Genomic DNA, 16,382 nt, shown 5'->3' on the forward strand with positions numbered 1-16,382 from the left:
TTCACAGCCCAAAAAATATCTGAGCCACAAACCTCCTTATAGACGATCAACCTATAAAAACCGACAACAATTTTATTCCAAACCAAAACAACCTTACTACAAAAAGCCCTACAAATTTACCAAGCCTCCAAGACCTTTCTAGTCAAAACCCAAATAAAATTTGACCCCAAAACCATTACCTGTTACCAATGTAACTAGAAAGGACATACATCCCGTTTCTACAAAGTCAACACCAAACTTCATAAACTCCAAATAGATGAAGATATCATCAACCAAATACAAAACCTCTACATTGAAGCTACAGACACTGACCACTTTCCTTCAAACACTTCTGAAGAAGAATTTCAAATCGATGAATTAGCAACTACCAACACTACTTTAGATACCTCTATAAATTCCAAACAAATCAACATCTTGACCCAAGACCAAGAATTCATTCTTGAAGTAATCAAACGACTTGATGATCCTCACATTCAAAAAACCTACTTGAAAAAATTATTGAAAAACTTCAACCAACCAGAGCACCCTCCATCATTTAACCCTTCAAACCGCTCTATATGACCCTCTACCAGTATCAATACCTATGACCTTACAAAGATCCTATACAAAAAGAAATCCAAAACCATAATTATTATTCCAGAGTTATATTTTGAGATAAAAACCCTGAAATCCGAATTATAATCTCTCAAACATGCCCAACAAAAAGACTTTGCCATACTACAACATCTTTTGTTAAAAATAGAAAACCAGTCTGATACTGAATCTGATACAAAAGACCAAACCATTAAATCTCATGCATTACCACATACACTTACAAATATTGAGCACGTTCCAGATGATTTTCTAAATGTATTAACACAAATATCTTCTAAAAAATATTTAATTCGGATTACTCTTATTTTCTCAAACAATTTCAAACTTGACACCATTGCCTTATTTAACACAGCTACAGATTTGAACTGCATCAAAGAAGGAATGGTTCCAAAATAAAATAATTTTTACAAAATACTTCTGAAAAACTCTCTGCTGCTAATAATTCAAAATTACATATTGCTGAAAAAACTAAGCCTCTGTTTTCAACAAAGGCATTTCTCTAAAAATATTTTTTATTGTTACAAAAGATTTTAACCATACCATCATTCTTGGCACTCTATTCATTGACATGATCACTCCATATCAAGCATATCATAATTGTATTACTTCCAAAATCAACAACATCAAACTTTTTTTCCCATTCTTAAAGAAGTCTAAGACTAGAAATTTAAATTTAATTAAAGCATGCTCTATACATACTTATCATATTAATTCATGGAAAACAATTCCATTTACATGATTTACAAAACCATGTTTCTTTTTGTCGCATAATTAAACAACTACAACACCTTGATTTATAAAAAAAAGTTGTTGATTTACAAAATAAGATCGAACAACAGATCTGTTCAGACTTACCTAATGTTTTTTGGAAAAGAAAACAACACATCATTAATCTTTCCTATAAAGATACTTTTTCATAAAAACTAATACCTACAAGAGCAAAACCTATACAAATGAATGCTAATTTAGAACAGCATTGCAGACTTGAAATCCACGATCTCGAGTCTAAAGGTCTTATCCAAAAGTCTCGATCACCCTGGTCATGTGCAGCTTTTTATGTGAATAAAAACTCTAAAATCAAAAGAGGCACACCAAGACTTGTGATCAATTACAAACCTCTAAATTCTACTCTCAAATGGATCAGAATTCAATCCCAAAAAAAAATAAGATTTGTTACAAAAATTGCATTCTGCATTCATATTTTCTAAGTTCGATATGAAATCTGGATTTTAGCAAATTCAGATTGATCCCAAAGATAGATACAAGACTGCTTTTACAGTTTTTTTTTTTTTTTTGCCAATACGAATGGAATGTCATGCCATTTGGACTAAAAAATGCTCCTTCTAAATTTCAACAAATCATGAATGATATTTTTAATGCATACTCAAAATTCTGCATTGTTTACATTAATGATGTACTTATTTTTCACATTCCATAAATCAACATTTCAAACATCTACATACTTTCTTCCATACTACAAAACAAAATGGTTTAGTTGTTTCTAAAACAAAAATTTCTCTCTTCCAAACTCATATCTGTTTCCTAGGCCATTATATTTGTCAAGGTATTATAACACCAATAAAGAGGTCTCTTACTTTTACAAATAAATTCTTGATAAGATCACTGATAAAACCCAATTACAAGGTTTATAGGCAATCTTAATTATGTTCTAGACTACTACCCCAATATTAGCCGTCTATGATAGGTTAAAAACAAACCTCATTCCTTGGTCCGACCTCCATACCAAGCTAGTCAAACAGATTAAGAAGCAGGTTTGCCTCCAACTTAGGTTATGGCAGAATTCTCAAACAAATTCATGATGACAAAGAGCAAATCCTTCAATAAACATCTGCCCATTGGAATGATTGCTAGAAAAATTACTCTACTATAAAAAAGAAGATCCTTTCAATTGTTCTCTGTATTATAAAATTTCAAAGTGATTTACTAAATCAAAAATTTCTTTTACATGTTAACTGCAAATCCGCAAAAGAATTTCTATAAAAAGATGTCCAAAATCTTGCTTCAAAATAGATTTTTGCCCGATGGCTATTTTAAGCATTTTTATTTTGATATTGTCTACATTAAAGGAGATTCAAATTTCATTCTTGATTTTCTAACCCGAGAATTCCTTCAAAACAGGTCTTGATGCCTCCAAAAGCAAAGACCAAAGACAAGGGCAAAACCCTTCAAGCCCAGCCTACAAAACCAGAGAGCCCCAAGCCCTTTACAAAACTCATGTCTTCAGCTATCCTAGCTGCCAAACCAATCAAATCCTGGTATGAGGTAGTTATTGAAGAAAAAAAAACTACAAAACCCCAACAGGTACAAATAGATGCAGTTCAACACTAGGTTGACACTATATCCAAATCACCAGAATTACTATTGGCATTACAAAAAATATCTCAACAGACCTCCGGTGACTCCGTATCTCAAACAGGTAGTATTTATAAACCACTTTCAAAACCTCAATGAGGCATTTCTACTTCAAAACCCCTCTTTTCTTTACAACAAACCAATTTTTCAAAAACCAAATCCAAATATATTTTCAAAACTACTTTCTAAAATACTTTAACTATGAAAGAAGGATTTTATCATGAAAACCCTTCCATTACTGCTTCCAAAATTTTCCCCTCAAACTGGTACTACAAACCCTGAAATTTAGCCAAACCACAATCCTATTATGCCACAATCCTTGAGATTACTAATTCTATCAAATTTAAACATTTCAAACTTCATTTTGGTCACATTGAACTGGCATATTCTACATGTATCATTTACAAAGTCATTCACTTTGAAAACTGACAACCCTTACATCAACCTCTTTCCTTCCTCTTTCCTTCCCCATACATTTCCGTACAAACCCCCAGCACTTCAATACTTCTTATACGTACTGGGATTACCAACAGGCCTGGTTCAATGTCTTCCTCTTACAAAATGCCTTCTTAGTTTTTCTACTTCCATAATGACATGAACACTACAAACCTCCCCCTCTGGTTCCTCTAATGGTGGGAAAATTATGGTTGTCATGTTGACTACCTCAAAGATCATCCTTTAGTTAAAAATAGTTACCTTCATTTCAAAAATAATTTTCAACCAACTCCTTCTGAAAAGAAGTTCTTTTCTCTGCTCATTTTCTGTATAAATGTTTTTATGCCGTGGGTATGTTCATGATTCTATGATTATAATCTACAAAATGGACACCCAGTTCTTATTCATAAATTCAAAATCAAATGGTGGGATTCCTTTGCAGCTGAATCCAAAAGTTCCAAGTTAGCTGTTACGGAACATCAGACAACTCCCATCATTGATCATTATCCTCAATCAAAGTTTCTACCCAAAAAGGCTTAAACGATAGCTCTCCTTGCCTCCCCAGAAAGGCTTAAACGATAGCTCTCCTTGCCTCTGCTAGAAGAAGAATACTTACAAATAGTCCAAAGCATTATACAAAGTCAAGACCCAAAAACGGTCTTGTCCCAATCCAGCTCATCCGAATCGATATCTCCTGCCGTTTCCCTTGGAAATGATAATAAAGATGATTGTTTTGGTATTCTACCACCTATCAAGCAATTCTAAAAAAAAAAAAGAGTATTTTTCAGGCTTTTTAAGGCTTATCTGTTTAGAGCCATATCTTTTCGACTCACTTGTTTTGAGTCCCTTTTTATTTTAAATCCCTTTGTTTTAGACCTTTTTTTTTAACAAATATTACCTGCTACAAATAAATAAATCGTCGATGGCAAGAAGACAACAAATGAAAGTTCCACAAAAACATGGGCTTTTTCCATTTTGTCGTCACCCAATCATGGCAAACAATACCACATAGGTTCATATGGGTTCTATATCAACTCGTCTATAAAAGGGGACTCCTCGATCTTTAGAAGGAAAACTATCATTTTTCCTAAGAAAAATTTATTCTCCCTTAGAAATCATACCTTTAACCTTTTTTCACTCTCCTCTGTATCCAATATCTCTCTGTATCCAATATCTCTTGTATTAATTTACATTACAAATTAATATAAAATCCTATTTTTATTATTTACATTCTTGTTATATTTTATATACGTTAAGTATACTCTGTATTTGATCAAGGATCCTGACACTATTGGTCTTACCTTGTTCATTCGCATCAGAAATCTGTTTATAATTTATATATTTCTTTGATCTTTTTATAAAATTAGTGCTAGAAACCTGTGACCTGATCTTTAAGATCATTCTCAGGTTCGGAAACCTGTGACGACCTGATCTTTAAGATCATTCTCAGGTTCTCATACCAGTAAGGAAATAGTCTCAGTACGTGGCGTTGTTATACCAGAGAATGATCTTAAAAAATGGGTCACGGGTTTCCAGCCTATATATAGATTTTACAAAAAGATCAAAGAAATATTTAAATTAAACATCAAAGAAATATATAAATTATAAACAAATTTCTGATGCGAATGAACAAGGCAAGACCAACAATGTCAGGATCCTTGATCAAACACAGAGCATACTTAACGTATATAAAATATAACAAGAATATAAATAATAAAAATAGGATCTTACATTAATTTGTAATGTAAATTAATACAAGAGATATTGGATACAGAGGAGAGTGAAAAAAGGTTACAGGTATGAGTTCTAAGGGAGAATAAAATTTTCTCAAGGAAAATGATAGTCTGTCTTCTAAAGATCGGGGAGTCCCTTTTTATAGACGAGTTGACATGGAAGAAACTAAAATGTCTTGTTGGAGATTCTATGTGAACCCATATGGTATTGTCAAACATGATTGGATGACGATAAAATGAAAAAAGCCCATGTTTTTTGTGGAAGTTTCATCTGTTGTCTTCTCGCCACCGACACTAGATTTGTTTGTTTATAACAAGTAATATTTGTAAATAGAAGTCCAAAATAAAGGGACTTAAAATAAGTGAGTCGAAAAGATATAGCTCTAAACAGATGAGCCTGAAAAATACTCTCTTTTTTTTAGTGTCGTTTGATAGGTGGTAAAATACCAAAAGTCATCTTCATTATTATTTCCAAAGGAAATGGCAGGAGATATCGATCTGGATGAGCTGGATTGGGACAAGACCGTTTTCGGGTCTTGGCTTTGTATAATGCTTTAAACTATTTGTAGCTATTCTTCTTCAGTTCTAGCAGAAGGAAGAAGAGTTGTCATTTAAGCCTTTCTAGCTAGAAACTTTGATTGAGGATGATGATCAATGATGTAAGCTATTTGATGTTTTTGTAACCATTCTGTAATAGCTAATTTGGAACTTTTGGATTTAGCTGCAAAGGAATCCCACCATTTGAATTTGAATTTACGAGTAAGGCATTGAACTAAGCCTGTTGGTAATCCTAGTATGTATAGAAAGTATTGAAGTCCTGGGGGTTTATACAGAAGTGTATGGGGAAGGAAAGAGGTTGATGTAAGGGTTATCCCCAGTCTTTAAGGTGAATGACTTTGTGGATAATACATGAAGAATATGTCAGTTCAGTGTGACCAGAATGAAGTTTGAAATGTTTGAATTTGACAGAATTAGTAATCTTAAGGATTGTGGTTTGGCTAAATTCCAGGGTTTGTAGTACCAGTTTGAGGGGAAAATTTTGGAAGCAGTAATGGAAGGGTTTTCATGATAAAATCCTTCTTTTATAGTTAAAATATTTTGAAAAGTAGTTTTGAAAATATATTTGGATTTGGTTTTTGGAAAACTGGTTTATTGTAAAGAAATGAGGGGTTTTGAAGTAGAAATGAGGTTTTGAAAGTGGTTTGGAAATACTACCTATTTGAGATACGGAGTTACCGGAGGTCTGTTGAGACATTTTTTATAATGCCAGTAGTAATTCTAGTGATTTGGATATCGTGCCAACCTAGTGTTGAACTATGTCTGTTTGTACCTGTTGGGGTTTTGTAGTTTCTTCTTCTTCAATAACTGCCTCATACCAGGATTTGATTGGTTTGACAGCTAGGATAGTTGAAGACATGAGTTTTCTAGAGGGCTTGGGGCTCTCTGGTTTTGTAGGCTGGGTTTGACGGGCTTTGCCCTTGTCTTTGGCCTTTGCTTTCAAAAGCATCAAGACCTGTTTTGAAAGAATTCTCAAGTTAGGAAATCAAGAATGAAATTTGAATCTCTTTTAATGTAGATAATATTGAAATAAAAAATGCTTAAAATAAAATGGGAAATGAAATGTAACAAACAAGAACTTGGTAGTTTCTATAACCAGTTCAACCTTTCCACCAAAAAACCCTCCTGTAGTGGAAACTGTTCACAACCCCAAAAATATCTGAGCCACAAACCTCCTTATAAACGATCAGCCTATAAAAATCGATAATAGTTTTATTCCAAACCAGGACAACCTTACTATAAAAAGCCCTACAAATTTACTAAGCTTCCAAGACCTTTCCAGCTAAAACCCAAAACAAAATTTGAGCTCAAAACCATTACCTGTTACAAATATAACCAGAAAGGACATACATCCCATTTCTGTAAAGTCAACACCAAACTTTATGAACTCCAAATAAATAAAGATACCATCAACCAAATACAAAACCTCTACATTGAAGTTATAGACACTAACCACTCTGCTTGAAACACTTCTGAAGAAGAATTTCAAATCGATGAATTAGCAATTACCAGCGCTACTTCAGATACCTCTACGAATACCAAATAAATCAATGTCTTGACCCAAGACCAAAAATTCATTCTTGAGGCAATCAAAAGATTTAGGTGCTTCTAGAGTTTAAGATCCTGACAAATCTTAAGACCTTATTTATGGGTGAAGCTTATAAGTTCATCATATGTAAGCTGGTCATAAGGTATGGTTTTCGTTGTAAAGGTATCTTTAATTTTGTTTCTAACCTTTTCTTCTAAAAGAATAGGTAGACCTGCAAGGAATTTCTCTTTCTAAAAGGGTTGGTTTGAATCTTCCCTAAGCATGACACGGGTAAGGAAGGTGTTTTTATACCATTGAAAGTCACTTAGCTTCTTACACCTAAGATTGGAAAGGAGGTCAGCATTTTTGTCTTTCAAATGGGAAAGGTCTCCAACAAAATATAAGGAGATTGTAAGAATAAGGGTTGAGACAGCATCTTGGATAGTGTTTCCAGATAATTTAATTTGTAAGGGGTTGCTTCTACAGTCTAGTTATTGTGGGTTATTTGGATATTTCTCAAAGGTGGATATTCAGACTCAACAGTAGGTCCACTAGTGAGGTTCCATACAGGGGTTTTTAATCTAGATGTGACTGGGCATGCATATTTAATGGATGCAAAAGAATATGCAATGTGATGTTCAGATGCATAATATAATTTGAACCAATCAAAGAATAAAATCTATATTTTATGTAACTCAATGAAATTATAAAATTGGTTTTGTATTTCACTTCTATGTTGGAGAAAGTTTTGAAAAAACCAAATTCGTTTTGTAGAGTTAGAGGCAGAATAGAAATCTTTTTTTAAGAGAGTTTTGTCAAGAACAAAATGTTTTTCTGAAGTCAAAACATTCAGCTCGTTTTGGATGTTTTCAGTAACAGCTGAAAAGGTTGGCGAAGTTGGAGTAGATGGTTGCTCAAGATCTGTACAGATAGATTTTGGTATATTTATAGTATAGTCTGTATTTTGAAAGCTAGGAGAAGGGATATCGGATGTAGATTTTCTTGAAGGGTTTTCGTGATAAAGGATATTGATGACAAAAGGGATTTTGGAAATTCTATCTAGATTTATTGTACTGGAAAAAGAAGAGGCTTCTGAGAACCTGGAACTTGTAGAGTGACAATGGAAAGATAGTTTGACTTTGCCATCTGTGTACTAGATAATATTTTTAATTTGGACATTGGGTTGAGGTGGTTGAGGTAATTCTGGTGGTGCTACACCTTCGAGGATCCAATTTTCTAGAAGGGATATATCTTTCCATTAGATTGCTTTTGGGACTACAGTGTTTGAACTAGATAAATTTGTTTGTAGAAGTGTTTATTCTTTTTGAGATTGGAATATGTGTTTGCTAGCAAAAGTTGAGAACATGGCTTTATAGCGAATTTTAAATATGAGAGCAACAAGGATAGATCATTCAAGCATGTCATAATTATGGGTCTTTATTTGTAGTAGCATACTTTGCAAAATATTTTTGTCCTTAAAAGATATGGTTATGTTTGGATAACAGTCAAATGATACTGGACCGCTGCAAAGGCTAGACTCAATAGAACTGAGGAGAGAGTCTTCAAAGTTTTGAAATCTAGCATCTCGAAGGACAGCTAAAATGGATGTATTTAAGCCTTCTTTTGTAAGAAGTTTTATCCCGACTTGGACAAGGCCAACATGAATATATTTATAGTTTCGGGCTAGATGTTTTTGTAGGGATTTTGAAGAGAGGAGTTGAATTGTTTCAAATGGTTTTGTAAGCTGAATGTCTTTTTCTTCAGTTTTGATTGTAAAATCTATTTTGAAAATATCATATTTAAATCAAAGAATAAAATCTATATTTTATGTAACTCAATGAAATTATAAAATTGGTTTTGTATTTCACTTCTATGTTGGAGAAAGTTTTGAAAAAACCAAATTCGTTTTGTAGAGTTAGAGGCAGAATAGAAATCTTTTTTTAAGAGAGTTTTGTCAAGAACAAAATGTTTTTCTGAAGTCAAAACATTCAGCTCGTTTTGGATGTTTTCAGTAACAGCTGAAAAGGTTGGCGAAGTTGGAGTAGATGGTTGCTCAAGATCTGTACAGATAGATTTTGGTATATTTATAGTATAGTCTGTATTTTGAAAGCTAGGAGAAGGGATATCGGATGTAGATTTTCTTGAAGGGTTTTCGTGATAAAGGATATTGATGACAAAAGGGATTTTGGAAATTCTATCTAGATTTATTGTACTGGAAAAAGAAGAGGCTTCTGAGAACCTGGAACTTGTAGAGTGACAATGGAAAGATAGTTTGACTTTGCCATCTGTGTACTAGATAATATTTTTAATTTGGACATTGGGTTGAGGTGGTTGAGGTAATTCTGGTGGTGCTACACCTTCGAGGATCCAATTTTCTAGAAGGGATATATCTTTCCATTAGATTGCTTTTGGGACTACAGTGTTTGAACTAGATAAATTTGTTTGTAGAAGTGTTTATTCTTTTTGAGATTGGAATATGTGTTTGCTAGCAAAAGTTGAGAACATGGCTTTATAGCGAATTTTAAATATGAGAGCAACAAGGATAGATCATTCAAGCATGTCATAATTATGGGTCTTTATTTGTAGTAGCATACTTTGCAAAATATTTTTGTCCTTAAAAGATATGGTTATGTTTGGATAACAGTCAAATGATACTGGACCGCTGCAAAGGCTAGACTCAATAGAACTGAGGAGAGAGTCTTCAAAGTTTTGAAATCTAGCATCTCGAAGGACAGCTAAAATGGATGTATTTAAGCCTTCTTTTGTAAGAAGTTTTATCCCGACTTGGACAAGGCCAACATGAATATATTTATAGTTTCGGGCTAGATGTTTTTGTAGGGATTTTGAAGAGAGGAGTTGAATTGTTTCAAATGGTTTTGTAAGCTGAATGTCTTTTTCTTCAGTTTTGATTGTAAAATCTATTTTGAAAATATCATATTTAGATTTTTAATAAAATTAAGTTTAAGAAATTTTTGGAATTTTCCAATCATCAATGTTTTTCGTAAAATCTTCAATAGTCATTTCTTCACTTCATACAATCCTTGTACTTTTAGAGGACTCAGTGGAAGCCAAAATAGAAGTAGTTCTGTAAAAAACAGAATCCATAAAGATGAAAGATAAACTTGTTGGCTACAGGTTATATGGATTTATGGCCTTAAAACTCAAACAGGACTTACACCATTCAGTTGCAAACCTATAGTCTAATAGATTATGTTCTTCTAAGAATTCTGTCTTTTATGTTACTATTCCTACCCAGATCCCAGTAGACTCTGATACCAAATATCTGCCGAGATAGTGTCACACTAATAGAGCGATCTTTAACCTTTACAAGTAAATTTCCTAATAAGATCATTGATAAAACCTAATTGCAGAGGTTTTTAGGCAGTCTAAATTATATTCTCATCTATTATCCCAACATTAGTCGTTTAGCCAAACTTCTACATGACAGGTTAAAAACTAACCTCGTTCCTTGGTTTGACCTCCATACCAATCTAGTCAAACAAATTAAAAAATAGGTTCAAATCATTCCTTTTCTCCATTTAGCTTCAGCTTCTAAGATAGTTGAGACTGATGCCTTTAACATATGATATGGTGGAATATATATGTATGTATATATGTATATATATATATATATATATAACACAAGTTATAGAAACCTAAGTGAGAGGAGAAACCATTAGCAAATAGATGAATGCTATTGAATTATGTAAGTCTCATTAAGTAAAAAGAACAATAAATTCATATAACTTGCAGCTTGTTTTTTAGTTTATGTATTCAAATTATAGATTATGTTTTCTACAAAACTAATTCTATTTTATTTACATAAAGCAAGTTGATGAATTAAATGTTCTTTACAATTTTGTTGAGGTACAATGATATTCTCATTCCTCCATGAGAAAAGGAAAACATTTTGTTTCAAACTTCAATCTTGAAGATGAATTATTATAAAATCACTTGAAGGTTTTTTTATCAAAAAAGAAAAAAAAAAGGATGAAAAAAAGGTTATTGAGCTAACCTAATTCAATAAATTTGAAAGATTAGTTGTGTAAATCTAAGAAATTCATATATACAACATTAATTATAAATATATAAAATACAAATGAAAAAATATTTGTTAATTGATTTTTAATATTAAATATTTGTGTTATAGAACATGAATGTACTTTTTTTATTTTTCATTTTGGTTATATACATCTTTACTCCTTGTATATTTCATCCTTGGTTATACTTTATATGTCTTTTCTTTTCTTTGCATGTTCTTGGTTATATTTTAAATTTTTACAACTTTAAAAATTGAGGTGGACACCAATTTAATAAAATTAAATTTAAATTTATATAAAAATTAATTTAAAGAAGAAGTACCATATAAAAAACCAAAAAAACAAATATAGTCCTTCTCATTTTCACAAAAAAATTTGAATAATGGTGCAATCCTTGAGTTTGAGTTTTACCAATGAGAAAGAAAATCATAAAAAAATAGGAAAAAAAGGTTTTTTTTTTATATTTCAATAACCAAAAAGTTATTTTTAATGTGAATTTATGTGAATGTTCTTGCGTAAAGGAGTGCAGAGAGTTTAAAACTTTTATCTTGTTGTAAGAAATAGATTGAACTTTAAAAGAATTTTTTTTATTTAATTTAGATTTTTGAACCAAGGGTGATTTTAGGTTAGCAATGGAATTGATTTGATTTTTAGAATGTTTATTAGGTATTTTTCAAAAAAAAAAACAAAAATTAAAAAAAGTTTAAAATAGGTATTTTTCAAAAAAAAAAAAACAAAAATTAAAAAAAGTTTTAAAATAAACAATCGTCTCATTGTGGCCAAAATTTGTACAACACACCACACATTATCTACGAAAATAAATAATAATAAATTAGACAATGTGTCACTCATCTTTTTGATCCATGTATTACAAGTCCTAGCATGCTTGGCCTTCTTTTTCTCTGGCTAAGTGCATAAATTCAATCTTTTAAGTGTTTGATATTTTGATTAAAATTTTCTATAAATAATAATAATAATTTTACCATAGTTTTTAAATAATTTTTTAATTGTTATATAACCCAAAAACATTTTAAAATACACACATGAATATTAAAGAAAAGTAAATTCTATTTTTTGTTATTTGTTACATTATTTAATTGTTTTCCTTCAGTCACACACAAAATATCAAGACAATGCTTCTTACAAAAAATTTTGAGATTATGATATGATTTCATTTAACAACAATGCTTCTTACAAAATATATTTTATTAAAACAAAAAATAAATCCATTAATAAAAAAATAGAGTTTAGATTGAAAAAATTCCTACTTATTTTTTTTTTAAAAAAGAAAAAACAATGCTTTTAAAATCGTGATAAATGAAGCTAACTTTATTAATTTAAAATGTTTACCTGAAGCTATTTCTGGTGCTGTGTGCGTAGGATTTCCCATAAAGGTATTTTATTATTCAAATCAGAGCCGCTATGTTAACCAACAGGACTAGTGATGAATAACTTCTTTTGAGCTGTTTGGATTGCAGAGTAGGTCAAATATTATAATCCATTAATGTTAGAGAAAAGTGAACAACATAATTCTAATAGAAGTTAAATTTCTTTCATTTCAGTATGAAAGCATCCTTAAAATCATGGTTTAACATATTTCAGTAATCTGTCTGAATGTGATTTATGGTGGCGTACTGTTATGCAATCAGAAGATACACTAGGATATGAATTATAGGTTAGCATTTTCTGTTTAGATTTGATGAGGAGGTGGTGGTATTGATGGGAATTAGTTGTTGAAATTTTTGGTAGCAAAGGGATTTCCTTCCATTTAACCGGCAAGTGCATTTTGATCCTTCATCATTGTCATTTACTTACCAGCTTGTTATTGTCGGGCTAGAATTGGCAAAGTGCATTGCAAACTCAATCTTGTGCTGCTAATGTTGCTTGCCTCCATACTGCAGATGAATGCCAGGTAAGTTCTGTTCTTTCTCTTGAGATGCTCGCAGATACTGCAGAAACAATATGTATAAGCAGAATGCTCACTAACAGCACAAGCTTTAAAGGAAACAGTGTAACATCTCTTTTAGAACAAACAAACCCCTCTTTGTCAGCCTAAGCTTTTTGGTTGTCCAATAATCTTGTTCTTGTTGGGAATTTCTACCGGTGATGTTCTGATACTTGCTCATAGGAGGCCAAGCACACTGACACAATATTTAACGTGGTTCGGCAAAATCTTGGTTTGTTGTCAACATTGGTGGCTACCAACTCTAGCTCATTCAACAATGGTGGCCACCAACTCTATCTCATTCAACAATGGTGGCTACCAATAGTCAATGGTAAATGGTTGGTGCCTTACATGAAATGGCAACCAACCTAACAGTTCTACCTTATACCTGGTGAGATAGATAATGTTATTCAACGAGTAACCCTCTACAGATATTTTGCAGATCAAATGTGGGGATCCATTTGAAAACAGTCTTGTTGATGAATTCAATTAGTGTGCAGTCTCATGAAAGAAGTATGTACCTCAGAAGTCTGATGTTGGAATTCCGTCCCTGATCCTGCCATTCTTGTCAAGAACTTTAATGTTGCAGATTTCGTTGGGAAGTGGTTCATCACTAGTGGCCTAAATCCTACTTGTGATACTTTTGACTGCCAATTGCATAAATTCCATACAGAATCCAACAAGCTTGTCGGGAACTTGTCCTGGAGAACTCCAGATATTGGCTTTTTCACCCGATCAACTGTACAGAGGTTTGTGCAAGATCCAGTGTATCCTGCAATGCTCTACAATCATAACAATGCGTTCCTTCACAATAAAGATGACTGGTAATTTCCATTTCCTTCACTATCAAGTTTCTGCCAGAAAGCATTGTGCTTGAACTTGAAAGCATAGGAAGAGACTTCAACAAATTCATCAGCACACATAATAAAGGAAGTTGAAGAAATAGAAGAGACGAGGTAGACTGAGTTGAGCTTGTTCCAGAGATTGGCAGAAGAATTTATTAACTCCAAAAAGACGAGGAAGACCAAGTAAAGAAGAAATGGATATGATATGTTGAGTGATCTGAAAATGGAAGCGAAGTTTAGATAGAATTCAACTTAGAAGAAAATATTGAAGTCTTCTTCTTCATGCCTTTTACTATTTCAGAAATGCACAGCTAAATCTTTTTGAGTCCAGAAAAGGAAATCTGGATTTTTTTTCTTTTTTATTTCTGCTGCATTTCCTTTTTCAATTTGTTTCTATAGTTTCTAGCCAAGACCCAATTGCCTCCTGAATTCCCTACATTGGATCATGAAGTTGCTCCAAAAAGGCACCCATTCAAAGATAAAGAAGGATGATGGATCGTGTTTCTCTGAAAAACCAGAACAATATACAGGCTATCTTGCCTAAAGGCAATCCTGCTGCTTTTCAAGTCCATATATTTCTTTCTCTAAAAGTCATTGCCGACACCTGTTCTAAAACAACTGTCTGTGCAGAATCTAAAGTTGTAAACTTCCAGGATTGGAGCAAAGAACGAGCATAAAGAATAAAGCAATTTTTCCAAATTTACATCACAACATTAAATCCTACCATTACTCAAAGAGTGAAGCAGTGACGAGAGAAAACCGAACCCCCTCCCCGCTTAATCTGGCCCCAAAATAAGGGATTAAAGCATATCCTCCAAAAGTAAAGCAAGAAAGCCAGAAGGAATAACAGGTCATTAAATCCTCCATAAGGCCCTCCAATTCAAGAGTAGCTAAAGCTAGTAACGATAGGTATAACAATCACAAGAATGATTATCAAAAGGAGAATGATACCGATACACATCCATTTCCTGCTGCTCTTCTGGTAATCTTTAGCACTCTTGAGCTCTTTGGTACCATCCTTCACATAGTGACTAGCATTCAACACGTGGTGCTCAATATCATCCATCTGCTCCCCTTGTGCCTCCACCATCACTGCCATGTCCAAAAACGCCTGGTGCAGCTCCAACAAGCTCTTCTCAATCTCTTTGGCAGCATCATGCCTGTCCTGTATCTCCACCACAGTCTCCAGCACCTTCCCTTTCCCATGCTCCTGGATTGCACGTTTCAAGAACTCCTCACCCCCATTACCATCAGAGATGATCTTATCAATGATTTCCTCATCTGGGTACTCTCCGGTAACAGTGAAATACCTCCTACCAACAGTATCTTTATACTCAATCATCATCTTTTGCCTTAAAGCTTGAAAATCCATCATCAGCTCCTTCAATTTCTTGCGCAAGCAATTAGTAACAGCAACCCTTGTTCTATAAATCGGAGTTCCTTCCTTGTACCCTGAAAGGCGCCTATTAGCAGCATTGGCACGATCCATTTCTTCAAGCTGGGTTTTAATACTTCTGGCCTTTTTCAGGCCTTTAACGATATCTGCATTGATTTTGTCTCGTATCGATTTTAAGGCCTCGTGTTTGTGTAAGGACTTGCTTTCTTCATTTGCTTCTTGCAACTGGTCAAGAATCTCACGGATCGATCGCATTTCTTTCTTTACATCCTCAGCTTCTTCAAGGAACAGACCAAGATTGCTGTCCATGGTGTTTGATGCATTTGCCATTTCTACAACAGGGTCAGGACCAGCTTCAAGATCTTTCATGGCCTCTTTCTTTAGGTCCACATAGCTCATAAACGATTTGGTCATGAGGTCATTCATCTTTACAAATCTTCAGAATTCACACACCTAAAACGAAACCCACATGACATTAAATATTAGAATCAGAGAGTCAAAAACTTACTAAAGTTTCAACGAGAAAGATGAACCTAGTTGATTGAACTATACAAAATAAATAAAATAAAAATCAACAAATAAAGACACGGGCATTATGTAATATTTGGTTTGGTTTAATCTACTAATCTCAAGTCTACATAACAAAATGAACTATACTAGTACTAAAGAGAAAAAAATAAAGATCTAATCGACTAGTAAATCAGAAAAACCTACCTTTCTCAAATGGGGAAAAAAAACAGCAACAATTGAATAGTCTTGCTAAGACAGCAAAGAAAGAGAGCAAAGGAGAGATTTTCAAAATGGAAGGAGGGAAGTGGGAAGAGATCGAGATGGTAAGTGGGATTTTAATGAGAGATTCAAAAACAACAAGATGATCTTATGGTTTTTTATTGGAAACACAAGCTCAGCTTATGTCATAAGAGGGTGCTTAAAAG

At 33.1% G+C, this 16,382-nt stretch overlaps 1 protein-coding gene across 4 annotated transcripts; it reads right to left on the reverse strand.

Moving 5' to 3' along the window:
* Window positions 1–12,743: 12,743 nt before the first annotated feature.
* LOC105107286 (syntaxin-related protein KNOLLE-like) lies at window positions 12,744–16,382 on the reverse strand. Of its 4 annotated transcripts, none has more exons than XR_838845.1 (3): window positions 16,162–16,382; window positions 13,728–15,900; window positions 12,744–13,210 (listed from the first exon to the last, which is right to left on the reverse strand). XR_838845.1 is itself a non-coding variant. In XM_011001165.1 (3 exons), exon 2 carries the CDS (start codon window positions 15,871–15,873, stop codon window positions 14,932–14,934), a length of 942 nt encoding a protein of 313 aa, XP_010999467.1. In that variant the 5' UTR covers window positions 15,874–15,900; window positions 16,162–16,382; the 3' UTR covers window positions 14,430–14,848; window positions 14,893–14,931. The 4 variants fall into 4 exon arrangements, 2 of the variants coding, with proteins under 2 accessions (XP_010999467.1, XP_010999469.1); XR_838846.1 differs by lacking the exon at window positions 12,744–13,210 and having other exon boundaries at window positions 14,331–14,770; window positions 14,817–15,900; XM_011001165.1 differs by lacking the exon at window positions 12,744–13,210 and having other exon boundaries at window positions 14,430–14,848; window positions 14,893–15,900.

This window comes from Populus euphratica, unplaced genomic scaffold, assembly GCF_000495115.2.
Source record: "Populus euphratica unplaced genomic scaffold, PopEup_1.0 scaffold154.1, whole genome shotgun sequence".
Classification (NCBI taxonomy): Eukaryota; Viridiplantae; Streptophyta; class Magnoliopsida; order Malpighiales; family Salicaceae; genus Populus; species Populus euphratica.